General features: G+C 48.9%; 1 protein-coding gene across 20 annotated transcripts in view; it reads right to left on the bottom strand.

Moving 5' to 3' along the window:
• Positions 1 to 12930, bottom strand: part of WNK2 (WNK lysine deficient protein kinase 2) — a 116900-nt gene that overhangs the window by 25742 nt on the left and 78228 nt on the right. For 14 of the 20 annotated variants that reach the window (XM_080669838.1, XM_080669823.1, XM_080669825.1 and 11 more), the window contains exons 20-23: positions 3412 to 4235; positions 2986 to 3055; positions 1158 to 1237; positions 403 to 1055 (exon numbers count right to left, since the gene is read on the bottom strand). In XM_080669838.1, the coding sequence (XP_080525964.1) occupies positions 403 to 1055; positions 1158 to 1237; positions 2986 to 3055; positions 3412 to 4235 (1627 nt within the window). The remainder of the gene's footprint in view (positions 1 to 402; positions 1056 to 1157; positions 1238 to 2985; positions 3056 to 3411; positions 4236 to 12930) is intronic. The other 6 variants (XM_080669840.1, XM_080669824.1, XM_080669829.1 and 3 more) reach the window with 1 other exon arrangement.

Here is a 12930-nt window from a genome sequence, read left to right as displayed (position 1 = left end):
CACCCAGAGGGAGGAGCAGGAGAGGCTGGCCAGGCTCCTGGGCCTATGGGCAGCTCCTGGGTCCACCCCAGAGCTCTCTGCCCTCAGCCTTCTCTCCAGGACCCCAGCCTCTCCCACCGTCGCAACCACGCGGGGTCCTCCTGCCCAGGAGGCCAGGGTGCAGCTGGCTGGGGCCCTGACCAGGTGGTGGCCGCACTTCAGAGGCAGCGTGAGGGGCCTGGTCTGGGTGACACCTGCTGTTTTGCTGAGGCCACAGGAGGGTCGGCTGTGGGGGTGAAGAGGCACCGCCTCAAGACCAGGGGCCAGGCCAGCAGCACAGCAGCGATCGCTGCCCAGCACCTGGCCTGGGCCCCAGGGTGCATGGCAGAGCCTGGTCCTCGGCGCCCCGCCCATGGGACCTACTTCTCTCGCAGACTCTGCAGCTCCTTCCTGATGTCCGCGTCCTCAGGCTCTGAGTCGTTGTCGCTGCTTATGTAGGACGACTGGGAGTGGAAGGAGGTCACGCTGATGGTGGGGACCTTCACGCCCGCCCTGCGGGGGGCCTCAGGGCCCGGGGGGCCAGCCCCTGCCGACCTGTGCAGGAGGGCTGCAGCCTTTCTCACGAAGTCGCCAGCCGAGCTGCCACTGCTGCGGGGCAGGGAGCCCGGCTTCAGTGCCGGCGGCCTCCCAGGTACACGCTCGTCCCCAGAGTCGCTGGACAAGGGCTCCTGGCAGACCTCGAGGGAGGAGGCTGTCTGTGCCCGCCGCAGGGCCAGCTTCACATCGGGGCTGCGGAGCCCCTCCTCCAGGTACACGTCGGGCGGGGCTGAGTACCGCAGGCTGTGGGGGGAGGCCAGGGTCCACTCGTCCTGGGTGCTGACCACGGAGAACCGGCCCACGGTTTTGGCTGGAGAGCTGCTGTCCCGCTGCCCTGGCTGCGTCCGAGGGGACCCTGAGGCCAGAGCACCAGGGGGTTGGGGGGGGCTGGCCTGGCCACCCTGGGTCAGCACCCCGGGGGCCCCGCCGCTCTGGTCTGCAGGCTCCAGATGTGCAGGGATGGTGGACGCGAGGGTATCCTTGAGAAACAGAAAAGAAACAATTCCACACGAACACCAGCAGAGAGCAAACTCCACCACCTAGCCAAGCCTCTCACGGTCTCAACGCAGAGAACAACCTACCTGAGGGGCCCTGGTTGCTGCAGGTGAGCCCGAGGCTGCCCGGCCTCCCTCGGGGCCCCGTGTGCTGCTCACAGGTGCTGCTGGGGACAGGAACACGATCATTCGGGCTCAGGCCAGAGATCACAGGGAGGGCATGGTGGGAGGAAAGGGGCCACAGCGAGCAGCTGTCCCAACCTCCCTGCCTTCACAGGGGGCGCCCTAGAGCCTGGGAGGGAGCAGGTGTCAGCCCAATCCACTCGGGTCTTAGCAGGCCCTTGACACATCTGATGGTCACCTGCCCGCATTAGGGAGAGGAGGGAGGGACGGGCCCAGGGCAGGCTGAGGGGTCTCGCCGGAGGCACTGGGCACAGGGGCTGGAGCTGGCGGGGCATCCATCCGGGTGTTGGCCTCCTTGGCTGAGGCGGGCTCCCCGAGGCCTGCGGGGTGATGGGGGGCCTCTGGAGGGGAGGTGCAGGGCCCTGGGGCCACATCCACGGGCCTTACAGCAAGCTGGGCATCATGAGTCTCTGCTGCTTCTACCACCCAATGGTGTCACCTGTCTCCCTGCTGCCTCTACCACCCGATGGTGTCACCTGTCCCCTGCCGCCTCTACCACCCGATGGTGTCACCTGTCTCATCTGCCATCTCTACCACCTGATGGTGTCACCTGTCTCATCTGCCATCTCTACCACCCGATGGTGTCACCTGTCTCACCTGCCATCTCTACCACCCGATGGTGTCACCTGTCTCCCTGCCGCCTCTACCACCCGATGGTGTCACCTGTCTCATCTGCCATCTCTACCACCCGATGGTGTCACCTGTCTCATCTGCCATCTCTACCACCCGATGGTGTCACCTGTCTCATCTGCCATCTCTACCACCTGATGGTGTCACCTGTCTCATCTGCCATCTCTACCACCCGATGGTGTCACCTGTCTCACCTGCCATCTCTACCACCCGATGGTGTCACCTGTCTCCCTGCCGCCTCTACCACCCGATGGTGTCACCTGTCTCATCTGCCATCTCTACCACCCGATGGTGTCACCTGTCTCATCTGCCATCTCTACCACCCGATGGTGTCACCTGTCTCATCTGCCATCTCTACCACCTGATGGTGTCACCTGTCTCATCTGCCATCTCTACCACCCGATGGTGTCACCTGTCTCACCTGCCATCTCTACCACCCGATGGTGTCACCTGTCTCCCTGCCGCCTCTACCACCCGATGGTGTCACCTGTCTCATCTGCCATCTCTACCACCCGATGGTGTCACCTGTCTCATCTGCCATCTCTACCACCCGATGGTGTCACCTGTCTCACCTGCCATCTCTACCACCTGATGGTATCGGTATCACCTGCCTCCCTGACAGGGTCTGGTAATGAACGGGTCTCATGAGGCCCTGGAAGGTGTAGATCAACAGGGCTGATGCCTCGCCCTGCTGCTTGTGTCTAGGGAATGTCATCCAAGGCTGCCTCAGTTTGCCCACTACAGAATGGGAACATAGCCTGATATTTCTGAGCTGCGTTCCCAGAACTACTGGGAGGCGTGAATGATAGAGTAGAGCGAGCTGATGTGTGGGAGCCTGGCCTGAGCCGAGACCCACATGCGACAAAACCCATGCAGGTGGCGCCGTGTCAGCCGGCTGCACTGACAGGCTGACACCCTGCCAGGCGGAGGGAGGGTCTGCCGTGCCCACGGACAGTGGACTTTCTCTCAGGCGCATGAGCACGCGCTAAGGCACCATGACGGGCTCTGCCCTGTCTGGTCCCCACGCAAGGCGCTGCGGAGGGAGGGTGGGGTGGCACTATGCCCTCGGGCCCTGGGGCAGACTGGCGACTGGGCTCATCACCTGTCCCTGGCGAGGCTCTGGTCTGCTCCAGCGCAGCTGCTGGCCCAGGTGCCAGTCCGGGCTGATCCAGCTGCAGGAAGAAATAGAGAGGAAGGAGCCAGGAGCCTCACTTGCTGCCATCCCTGTAGCTAAACTGTGAAGCTCTCCCCACCCAGGCTGTCTCCTCCAGGCTGGAGCCGGGCCAGCCCAGGTGCTCCACACACACCAGCTGGCCCCAGCTGGGTCCTAACTCGCACACGCACACCCTGCATCCCCCATACTGGCCACTTGTTGCAAAACACACTGGGCAGGTCGGGCTCAGAGGTGGGTCTCAGAATAGGAGCGTCGGCTGGAGGGAGGTGGTGCTTCATGGCCAGACCAGAGCTGGCTTTACACCCGCACAGACCCCTGACCCAGGATGGCACCTCTGGCCAGGCCAGCACTCACCACCAGCTGGGGTGGCAGGGCCAGGTCTCCCATGGAGGGCTCTGTGAAGGGCGGATCCCCTCTCGGGGGCTCCAGGGTGAAGTCTCGGTCTCCTGTCTCCACTGGGGTCCCGGCCAAGGTGGAGGAGGTGGGCACGTGCTCCTGGTAGAGCAGAGTCCGCAGCTTCTCATCCAGGCTCTTGATGGTGCTGTCCACAAAGCCCACCCGGGGAGGCGGCCCTTCCCCATCCGACTCCAAGGCTGACAGTGGCTGGGTGAGGGTGCTGGGCCCCAGAGGAGAGCTTGGGAGCTGGGGGGCAGCCAGGCTGACAGCCCCCACCGCATTAGGGAGAGGAGGGAGGGACTGGCCCAGGGCAGGCTGAGGGGTCTCGCCGGAGGCACTGGGCACAGGGGCTGGAGCTGGCGAGGCATCCATCTGGGTGTTGGCCTCCTTGGCTGAGGCGGGCTCCCCGAGGCCTGCGGGGTGATGGGGGGCCTCTGAAGGGGTGGTGCAGGGCCCTGGGACCACATCCAGGGGCCTTGCAGCAAGCTGGGCATCATGAGTCTCTGCCAGTGGCTGGGGTGCATCACACTCGTTGGCCATCCCCTGAGAGGTCACTGGGGCCCCTGCCTGCATGGCAGCCCCCCTCGCTGGCTCTGGCCTGGGGCTGGCGGTTGGTGTGGCCATGTCCTGGGGCACAGCAGTCACAGGAGGGGAGGATGGCACCAAAGGGGCTTGTGTGCCCCCGGTGGTGTCCCTGGAAACTGGTGGCTTCGGAGGCTGCACACTGGCCGGGGCGCCGGGCTTTTCCTTCAAGGACGACTGGTCTTTGCAGGGAGCTGGGTCTGGAAGAAACAGAAGAGGCGCCTCTGTGCCCGCCCGCTGGTCCTGGTCACCTGGCACCTGCTGCCAAAAACGTGCCCTGCACGCGCCAGCAGCACTCACCTACTGGTCTCCTCTCCTTTCCTATGATGCATCAACTTCAAAATAGGGAAAATTTTAACAAACATGTTCCTTGAATTATAATTTGCCCCAATACAATAAATGTTATAGCCAGGGCTTCTTAGAATAAGATACCTTATTCTGTCCAAATTTTTAATAAAAAGTGGTAATGTTAAAAAGGAACATCCCCTTTTATGTATACCAACACTGAATTACATTAAGAAATCAGAATCGCCATTCAGCTCCGAGCATCTTACTACATGGCAGGAATTATGCACTTATTTCCACTTAAAGAGTAGTCAATATTGGACAGATAATAGAAGAATGGATGCCTTAAGTTAGTACCAACTCCAACAAGTAAAACCTTGCTTTAAAAAACCTTGTTTTGAAATGAATGGCATTTTCTTCAAACGAAAAATAAAGCTTTTGTCTGATCACCACGACACCTCCTTAGGTATTTACAGAGAGGAGACAGGGCACTCTCTTGAACGTGGCTGCAGAGCGAGGCCCCGGGGTGACGCTGGTCCCAGCCACAGAATTCAGATTGCACTGTGTGAGGCAGGCCTAGGCTTCTTCAATCCTGTGGCTTTTCCTTCCTTTTGCTACTTCTTTCTCCCCTTCTCCTCTCCCTCCATCCTTCCTTTTCCCCTCACCTCCGCACTGGACTATCAAGGACCTCCAGGAGGGTACTGAGAGTAAGTGGTGATGATGTGTAACCTTATATTGGTCTTACAGAGAGAAAGCACTCAACACAGCACCAAGGAAGAATTTGCTATTGTTTTTAAAATAAAAATACTTATGTCCCTAAAGGACGTAAGTCCTTTAAAAAATACTTAAAGTCACTAAAGGACACACACAGGGAAGATGAAATACAGACACGAGGGAGAGCCTTGGGACCACAGGGGCAGATGCAGGGATGCGTCCACAGGCCGGGGCGCACCGCGCAGACGCCCCGCAGCCTTCAGGAGCCCGGCACCGCTGGCACCTTATTTCAGTCTTCTAGCTTCTGAACTGTGAGGACAGACATTTTTGTCGTGTTAAGTCGCCTAGTTTGGAATACCTTGTCATGGCAACCCTGGGCAGATAATACAGACTCCATAAACATGAAAACATTAGCTCAGAAAAAAATCAACTCAAGTAAAAATTAAATGATTGAGTTCCAGCAATGGTGGGTAAAAAGACTGGCAAATCCTCTCCCCCCAAAACAACTATAAAACTGAACAAAATACTTATTGCAAAATAACAATTATTTCAGGACTTTGGAATAAACCGAAGGCATACAACAAACTGAGGAGCATTTATTTGGTAAAAACTGCTGAATTTTGGGTAAGAATAGCTTTGCCTTACATGACAGCCAGGAAAACCAGTTGAGACGCTGCTATCTCCTGCAGTCATCATCATCCCAAAAGTTCCCATCCAAAACAATTAAACACACACACACGACACGTGAGGACACTCTCATTTGCAAAACAGCAAACCAAACCAGTGAAACTGCACACTGATTCTCTTACCCTCCCGCCTCACCTCTCTCCGTGGGCATTACTGTAGCTATACAGAAGAATTCTGTTTTGAGTTTGTTTTGATATTTAAATAAAGGTGTACTGTCCTATAAAACATAATAAAGCCATGAATGAATGTTGAATTTGATTAAATGTTTTCCTCCATTTACTGAGATGGTCAAATGCTTCTCCTTCAAACTGTGCCTCTGACAACCGCCATTTCTCTCATTGGTTCTGAGTTCAACTTTATTTTTGCCCCCCCCCCACTTCCACATATAACTGAGATCATGCAGTGTTTGTCTTTCTCTGGCTTATTTCCTGTGGATAATGACCTCCATGTTCCTCTATACCAGTGGTTCTCAACCTTTCTAATGCCGCGACCCTTTAATACAGTTCCTCATGTTGTGGTGACCCCAACCATAAAATTATTTTCGTTGCTACTTCATAACTGTAATTTTGCTACTGTTATGAATCGTAATGTAAATATCTGTATTTTCCGATGGTCTTAGGCTCTACAGCAGCGGTTCTCAACCTGAGGATCGTGACCCACAGGTTGAGAAGCGCTAGCAGGGTCACCTAAGACCATCGGAAAACACAGATATTTACATTAAGATTCCTAACAGTAGCAAAATTACAGTTATGAAGTAGCAACGAAAATAATTTATGGTTGGGGTCACCACAACATGAGGAACTGTATTAAAGGGTCGCGGCATTAGGAAGGTTGAGAACCACTGCTCTATACTGTCACAAACGGCAGGATTTCCTTCTTCTAAAGGCTGACGAATTTTCCACTTACATAGATTTACCCCATATTCAAGTGTTGACACTGTTTCCACGTCTTGCTGTTGGAATGGTGCCGCAATAAACACGTAGGTGTGGATATCCCTTCGAGACAGGGTTTCATTTCCTTTGGCTGCACACCCGGGAGTGGACTGCTGGGTTAAAAGATAGTGCTATTTTTTGAGGAACCTCCATAGTGGCTGCACCAATATACATCCTCATCGACAGTGTACAGGGCTCCCTTTTCCCCACATCCTCTCCAGCACGTCATCTACTGCCTTTTTTTAAATCCTCACCCAAGGATATGTTCCCATTGACTTTTAGGGAGAGTGGGAGAGGGAAAGACGGAGAGAAATATCGATGTGAGAGAAACACATCAATTGGTTGCCTCCTGCACCAGCCCTGACCAGGGCCCAGCCCGGGGAGGAGCCTGCAACCAAGGTACATGCCCTTGACTGGAATCAAACCTGGGACCCTTTGATCCAAAGGACAATGCTCTATCCACTGAGCCAAACCGGCCAGGGCTCATCTACTGTCTTTTTTAACAGAGCCATCCTCACAGGTGCCAGGTGACACGCGGCATGCGTCTGCACTGCATTTCCCTGCTGATCAGTGACGCCAAGCGCCTTTCCAGGGGCCGTCTGCATGTCTTCTGGGAGGAATGTCTCTTCATGAGCTCTGCTCGTTTTCCAATTAAATTACTGATTTTTCTTTTTTCTTGAGCTGTGAGGCCCTTACATATTTTAGATACTAACCTTTTATCAGATGTATGACTTGCAAATACGTCCTCCCATCCCACAGCTGCCTTTTCATTTTGTTGATGGTGCTTCTGCGGTGCCAAAGCTTTTCCGTCTGATGTAGTCCCACTTACAGTTTTTGCTTTTGTTGCTTGTGCTTTTGTTGTCAGATGCAAAACAAAAAATCATTGCCACACCAATATCAAGGAGGTTTCCCTGTTTTCTTCTGGGAATTTTATGGTGTCAGGTCTTATGTTTAAGTCTTTTAGCCATTTTGAGTTGATTTTTCTTAATTGGAGAGGTAGGGATCCACTTTCATTTTTCTGCATGTGGATATCCAGTTTTCCCAGCACCATTTACTGAAAAGACTCTATTTTCCCCATTGTGTGCTGGCACCTTGTCATAAGTTAATTGACCACATGTGCATGGGCTCGCTATTCTGTTCTATTCGACTCTGTGTCTGCTTTTATGCCAGTACAATACTGTTTGATGACTGTGGCTTTGCAATAGAGTTTGAAATTAGGAAATGAGATGTCTCCAGCTTTGTTCTTTCTCAAGATTGCTTTGGCTATTTGGGGTCTTTTGTGATTCTATATGAATTTTAGGGTTGTTTTTCCTATTTCTGTGAAAAATGCAATTAGAATTTTGACAGGAATTGCATTGACTCTGTAGACCGTTTGGGAGTATGGACATTTTACCAATATTAATTCTTCCAATCCAACAGCACAAGATAGCGTTCCATTTATTTCCATCTTTCTCAGCAAGGTCTCACAGTTTTCAGTGTTCAGGGCTTCATCTCCCTAGTGAAATTTATTCCAAAGTTAGTTTTTTATGCTACTGTACATGGGGCTGCTTTTTTAATTTATCTGTCAGGTAGTTCACGGTTAGTGTATGAAGTACAACTGATTTTTGCATGTTGAGTTTGTACCCTGCAACTTCACTGAGTTCATTTATTAATTCTAACCGTGTTAGTGGAGACTTTAAGGTTTTATATATGTAAGATTATGTCATCTGCAAACAGAGACAACTTTATTCTTCCTTTCTGATTATAATCCGTTTTAGTTCTTTTTCTTGCCTAACTGCTCTGGCTAGGACTTCTGACACAAAGGTGAATAGAAGTGGTAAGAGTGGGCATCCTTGTCTTGTTCTTAACCTCAGAGGAAAAACTTTAAGCTTTTCACCATTGAGTATGATGTTAGCTGTGGGGCTTATGTATATGGCCTGTATTATGTTGAGGTACATTTCTTTTATACCTTATTTGTTTAAAGTTTTTATCATGAAAGGATGTTGAATTTTGTTAAGTATTTTTTTCTGAATCTATTGAAATGATTGTGGTTTTACCCTTCATTCTGTTAATGTGGTGTCACATTTGTTTTTTTGCTTATATTCAACCATTCTTGCATCTCAAGAATAAATCTCATGATCATAGTGTATGATTCTTTTAATGTGCTGTTGAGTTTATAATGCTCATACTTTGTTGAGAATTTTTGCATCTATATTCATCAAGGATACTAGCCTATAGTTTTGTTTTCTTGTCATGTCCTCGTCTAGCTTTGTTATCATGGTAATGCTGGTCTGGAAAAATGAGTTTAGAAGTGTCCCCTCCTCTTCAATTTTATTTGTGAAAGAGGTTGAGAAGGACTAGTATTAATTCTTCTTTAATGTTTGGTAGAATTCACCAGTGAAGTCATTTAGTCCTGGACTTTCCACTGTTGAGACATTACTGATTACTGACTTAATCTCCTTACAAGGTATAGGTCCATTCAGATTTTCTGTTTCTTCATGATTCAGTCTTGGTAGATTGTGCAATGCTTTTAGGAATTTACACCATTTTTTTCTGGGTTACCAAATATGTTAGATTATAATTGTTCACAGTAGTCTCTTATGATTCTTTGTATTACAGTTGTAATGTCTCCTCTTTCAATTCTAATCCTATTTGTCATTTTTTTAGTCTAGTTAGAGATTTGTCAATTTTAACTTTTCAATAAACTACCTCTTAGTTTCATTGATCTTTTCTACGTTTTTATTGTCTAGTTCATTCATTTTTGCTCCTATCTTTTTTTCTTTCTTCTGCTATAAGCCTTAGTTAGTCCTTCTTTTTCTAGTTCTTGAGGTGTAAAGTTAGCTTGTTTTAGATTTTTCTTGTTTCTTAATGTGGTCTAAACTTTCCTCTTAAACCTGTTTTTGCTACATCCTATTAGTTTCAGTATGCTGTTTCCATTTTCATTTCTCAAGATATATTTTTATTTCTCTTTCTTTTTCTCCTTTGACCCACTGGTTATTCCAAAGTGTGCTGTTTAATTCCTATGTATTTGTGCATTTTCCAGCCTTCCTGTTACCGATCTCCAAGGTGGTTGGAAAAGATAACCTGATGTGACTTTAACCTTCTCAGGTTTGTGAAGACGTGTTTTGTGATCTGATACATTACCTCTCGGGAGAAGGTTTCATGTGCACTTGTTAGGTCCATGTGTTCTAAAGTGGTGTATAAGTCCAATATTTCCTTATTCTTTTTCTGTCTGGATGATCTATCCATTGTTGGAAGAAGAGGTATTGAAGTCCCTACTATTGGTGCATTGCTGCAAATCTGTTAATATTTGCTTAATATATTTCGGTGCTTTAATGTTGGGTGCATATATATTTACAATTGCTATATCCTCTTGGTGAATTGATTCTTTATCATTATAAAATGATCTTTGTCTCTTGATACAAATTTTGGCCTAAAGTCTACTTTTATCTGATATAAGGATAGCTATTCCTGGCCTTTGGTTTGCATCAGCCTGGAATATACTTTTCCACCCTTCACTTTCATGTGTGGCATTAAAGTTGAAGTGAGTCTCTTGGTGAGAGTATATAGTTTTATCTTGTGTTTTTAATCCATTCAGCCACTCCATATCTTTTGATTGGAGAACTTAATCCATTTATATTTAAAGTAATTACTGAAAAGTAAGAACTTACGACATTGCTGTTTTGTTGTTTTCTGGCTGTTTTGTAGTTCCTTTCTTCCTCTTTTGCTTGGTGTACCTTTGTATTAGATGATGTTTTCCATAGTGGTATGCATTGTTTATATTTTGTGCATCTACTACAGGTATTCACTTGGTGATTACCATGAGGGCACCTTCTGCTCTCTTTTTCTCCCAGGGGGATGTTGTGGCTAAGGGGATCCCCCTTGGCACCAGGTCCAGCTGTGGGTACTCTCATGGTAGCGGTCGCACTGGTATCTGATGTGTAGGCCCCCATGGTGCAGAAGCAAAGCAGAAGTCTAAAAGTGCAGATGCTCACAAAGTGATGGCAACTCCAGATTCTGGGTGCTGGCTAGTTCACAGCAGCAGGGCCTCCAGTGTCTGGGGCACACGAGAACAGAGCTACCGTGGAGCTGGGGACTAAAGCATGTGTGCACCCAACACAGCCAGAGCTCTGGGATCTGGGGTATGCATGGGGAGGGGAAGGCAACTGGCAGGCCTGGTCCCAGAGTAGCACAGCAGAAGCTCTTTTGGGGGGAAATGCAATAGCATCTCTCTCCCTGGAGGGTCCGTGGCAGCAATGGCTGTTGCTTACCTTGACAGCGAAAGCAGCCAGTGGGCTCCAGGCCATCACAATATGGGGTCCTCTGCTCTGAAAGCTATATGGAGCCCCGGGCTGTTCTGGGGGCTGCAGAGCTCCTCAGCAGCAGAGGATGATGGGTCCTCTCAGAGCAGACCATGTGACTGATACAGATACCAGCCCTCTTTGTTCCTAGCTGTCTCCTGATAGCTCAGCTAAGGCCATCTCCCCAGCAAGCCTTTCTGTCAATTATTGTTTTTGTTTTACTGTGTTCCCACAGGTTCTTAATTGGACTCTTAATCCCTCGCAGGGATGTTTCCTTATATAGATAGGTGGCTAATTGTTTTTATGGGCAGATGAGGGCTGGTATCGCCTACTCTGCCATCTTGCTGGTGTCACTCTGCCCCATTATCTTCTCAGGGGTCTCTTTCCCTCTGTCTTTTCCATCTGGGCAGAGTTCTCCACTCCTCAAACTCCAGCTGTCCTGAAGACTATTTTCCCTAAATACAGAATTCTGGGTTGATTCTTTCAACACTAAAAATACAGCACCACTTCCTCCTGGACTCCATGGTTCCATGGTCATCTGAATGACCATTCCCCTAAAAGTAAAGCATAATTTTTTCTCTGGCTGCTTTCACAAAGTTTTCTTTGTCTTCCGTTTTCAGCAGTTTACAATGTGTCCAGATATGGATTTATTGGGTTAATCCTATTACTAGTAAAATTCACTCAACTTCTTAAATCTGTAGATTTATGTCTTTCACCAAATTTAGGAAGTTTTCAGCATTATTTCATTATTTTTTCAACACTGCACTTTTCTCTTCTCCTTCTGGGGCTTTGATGACACAAATGTTACACCTTTTTTCTTGTTCCACAAGTTCTGTTCATTTTTTTGGGATCCTTTTCTAAGTTCTGATGGGATAGGTTTGGGTATTCTAATTTCTAGTTTTACAATTTCCATTGGTCTCTTCTTCGTATCTTTTATTTCTTTGCTGATACTTTCTATTTTACATTTGTTTCCAGAATGTTTATGATTGCTTGTTCAAGCATTTTTATAATAGTTGCTTTGAAGCCTTTGTCAGTCAGATCATTCCAACATCTATGTTATTTTGCCATTATCATGTGATGGGCGTCTTTTTCCATGCAAGTTTACATTTCTATGGTTCTTCACTTGACAAATACTTTTGGATTGCATTGATTTGGTTGGATTAGACTGGATTTTGCATAATATTATGAGATTCTAAGTCTGTTTAAATCCTACGGAAATGTTATTTTTGATTTAGCAGGCAATTGACCTGGCTAGGTTTAAGCTGCAAGTTACAACCAGCCTTCTATGAGCTGTGGCTACACAGACAGTTCAATTATCTGTGTCTCTGCTGTACTAATCTGATCTGAAACGTGTGTATCATCCAGGGACCAGTTTAGGAACATGGTGAGAGTCCATCTACTAGCTCAGTTCTCAAAGTTCTGTATATGCTAATTCGGATCAGAACTATGCATGCACAGGTGAAAACAGCTTTATCAAGCTGCTTTCCCAAGCTCCTCTTTCCATGGTTGCCCTGGTACTTCCTAGTTCCCTGGAACTCCCTTTACAGACTTCTGGAGAGAAACCATCTACTCCCACAGTTGTGAGAAGCAGGACTAAGTGTCAGGAGGTCAGAGAGAAAAAAAGTAATGGGTTTTGGTTATGAATTCCTTGAGCCCCAGCTCCACCCAATGGAGAGGAAGTCTCTCCCCTCCCATGGTTTGTCTCCTGCTCCCGGTTGCTGCCCCTCAGAACTTTCTGTGAGCTGAGGAGAAAAGAGGAGAAGGAATGAGAAACAAGAGGGATCCACACGTCTCTCTCAGAGCTTGAAAAGTACCCTTTCTGTTCTGTGAGCTGAAACCAGAGGGCATCTCCAGGAGCTTCTCTGTCTGCACTCAGAGTTCACCCGAATCTTCACGTTGCCCTGAGCCAAGGTCAGGAGACACCAGAGGGAAGCTTGCCATCAGCTCTATGGTACTTGGAATTCTGGGAGCTTCCCCATCCTGCCTCTGCTATGGAT

Source organism: Plecotus auritus (assembly GCF_963455305.1).
Source record: "Plecotus auritus genome assembly, chromosome: 5".
Taxonomy (NCBI): Eukaryota; Metazoa; Chordata; class Mammalia; order Chiroptera; family Vespertilionidae; genus Plecotus; species Plecotus auritus.
The sequence above is the reverse complement of the archived record's forward strand: the minus strand, read 5'-3'. Positions and strand labels throughout refer to the sequence as shown.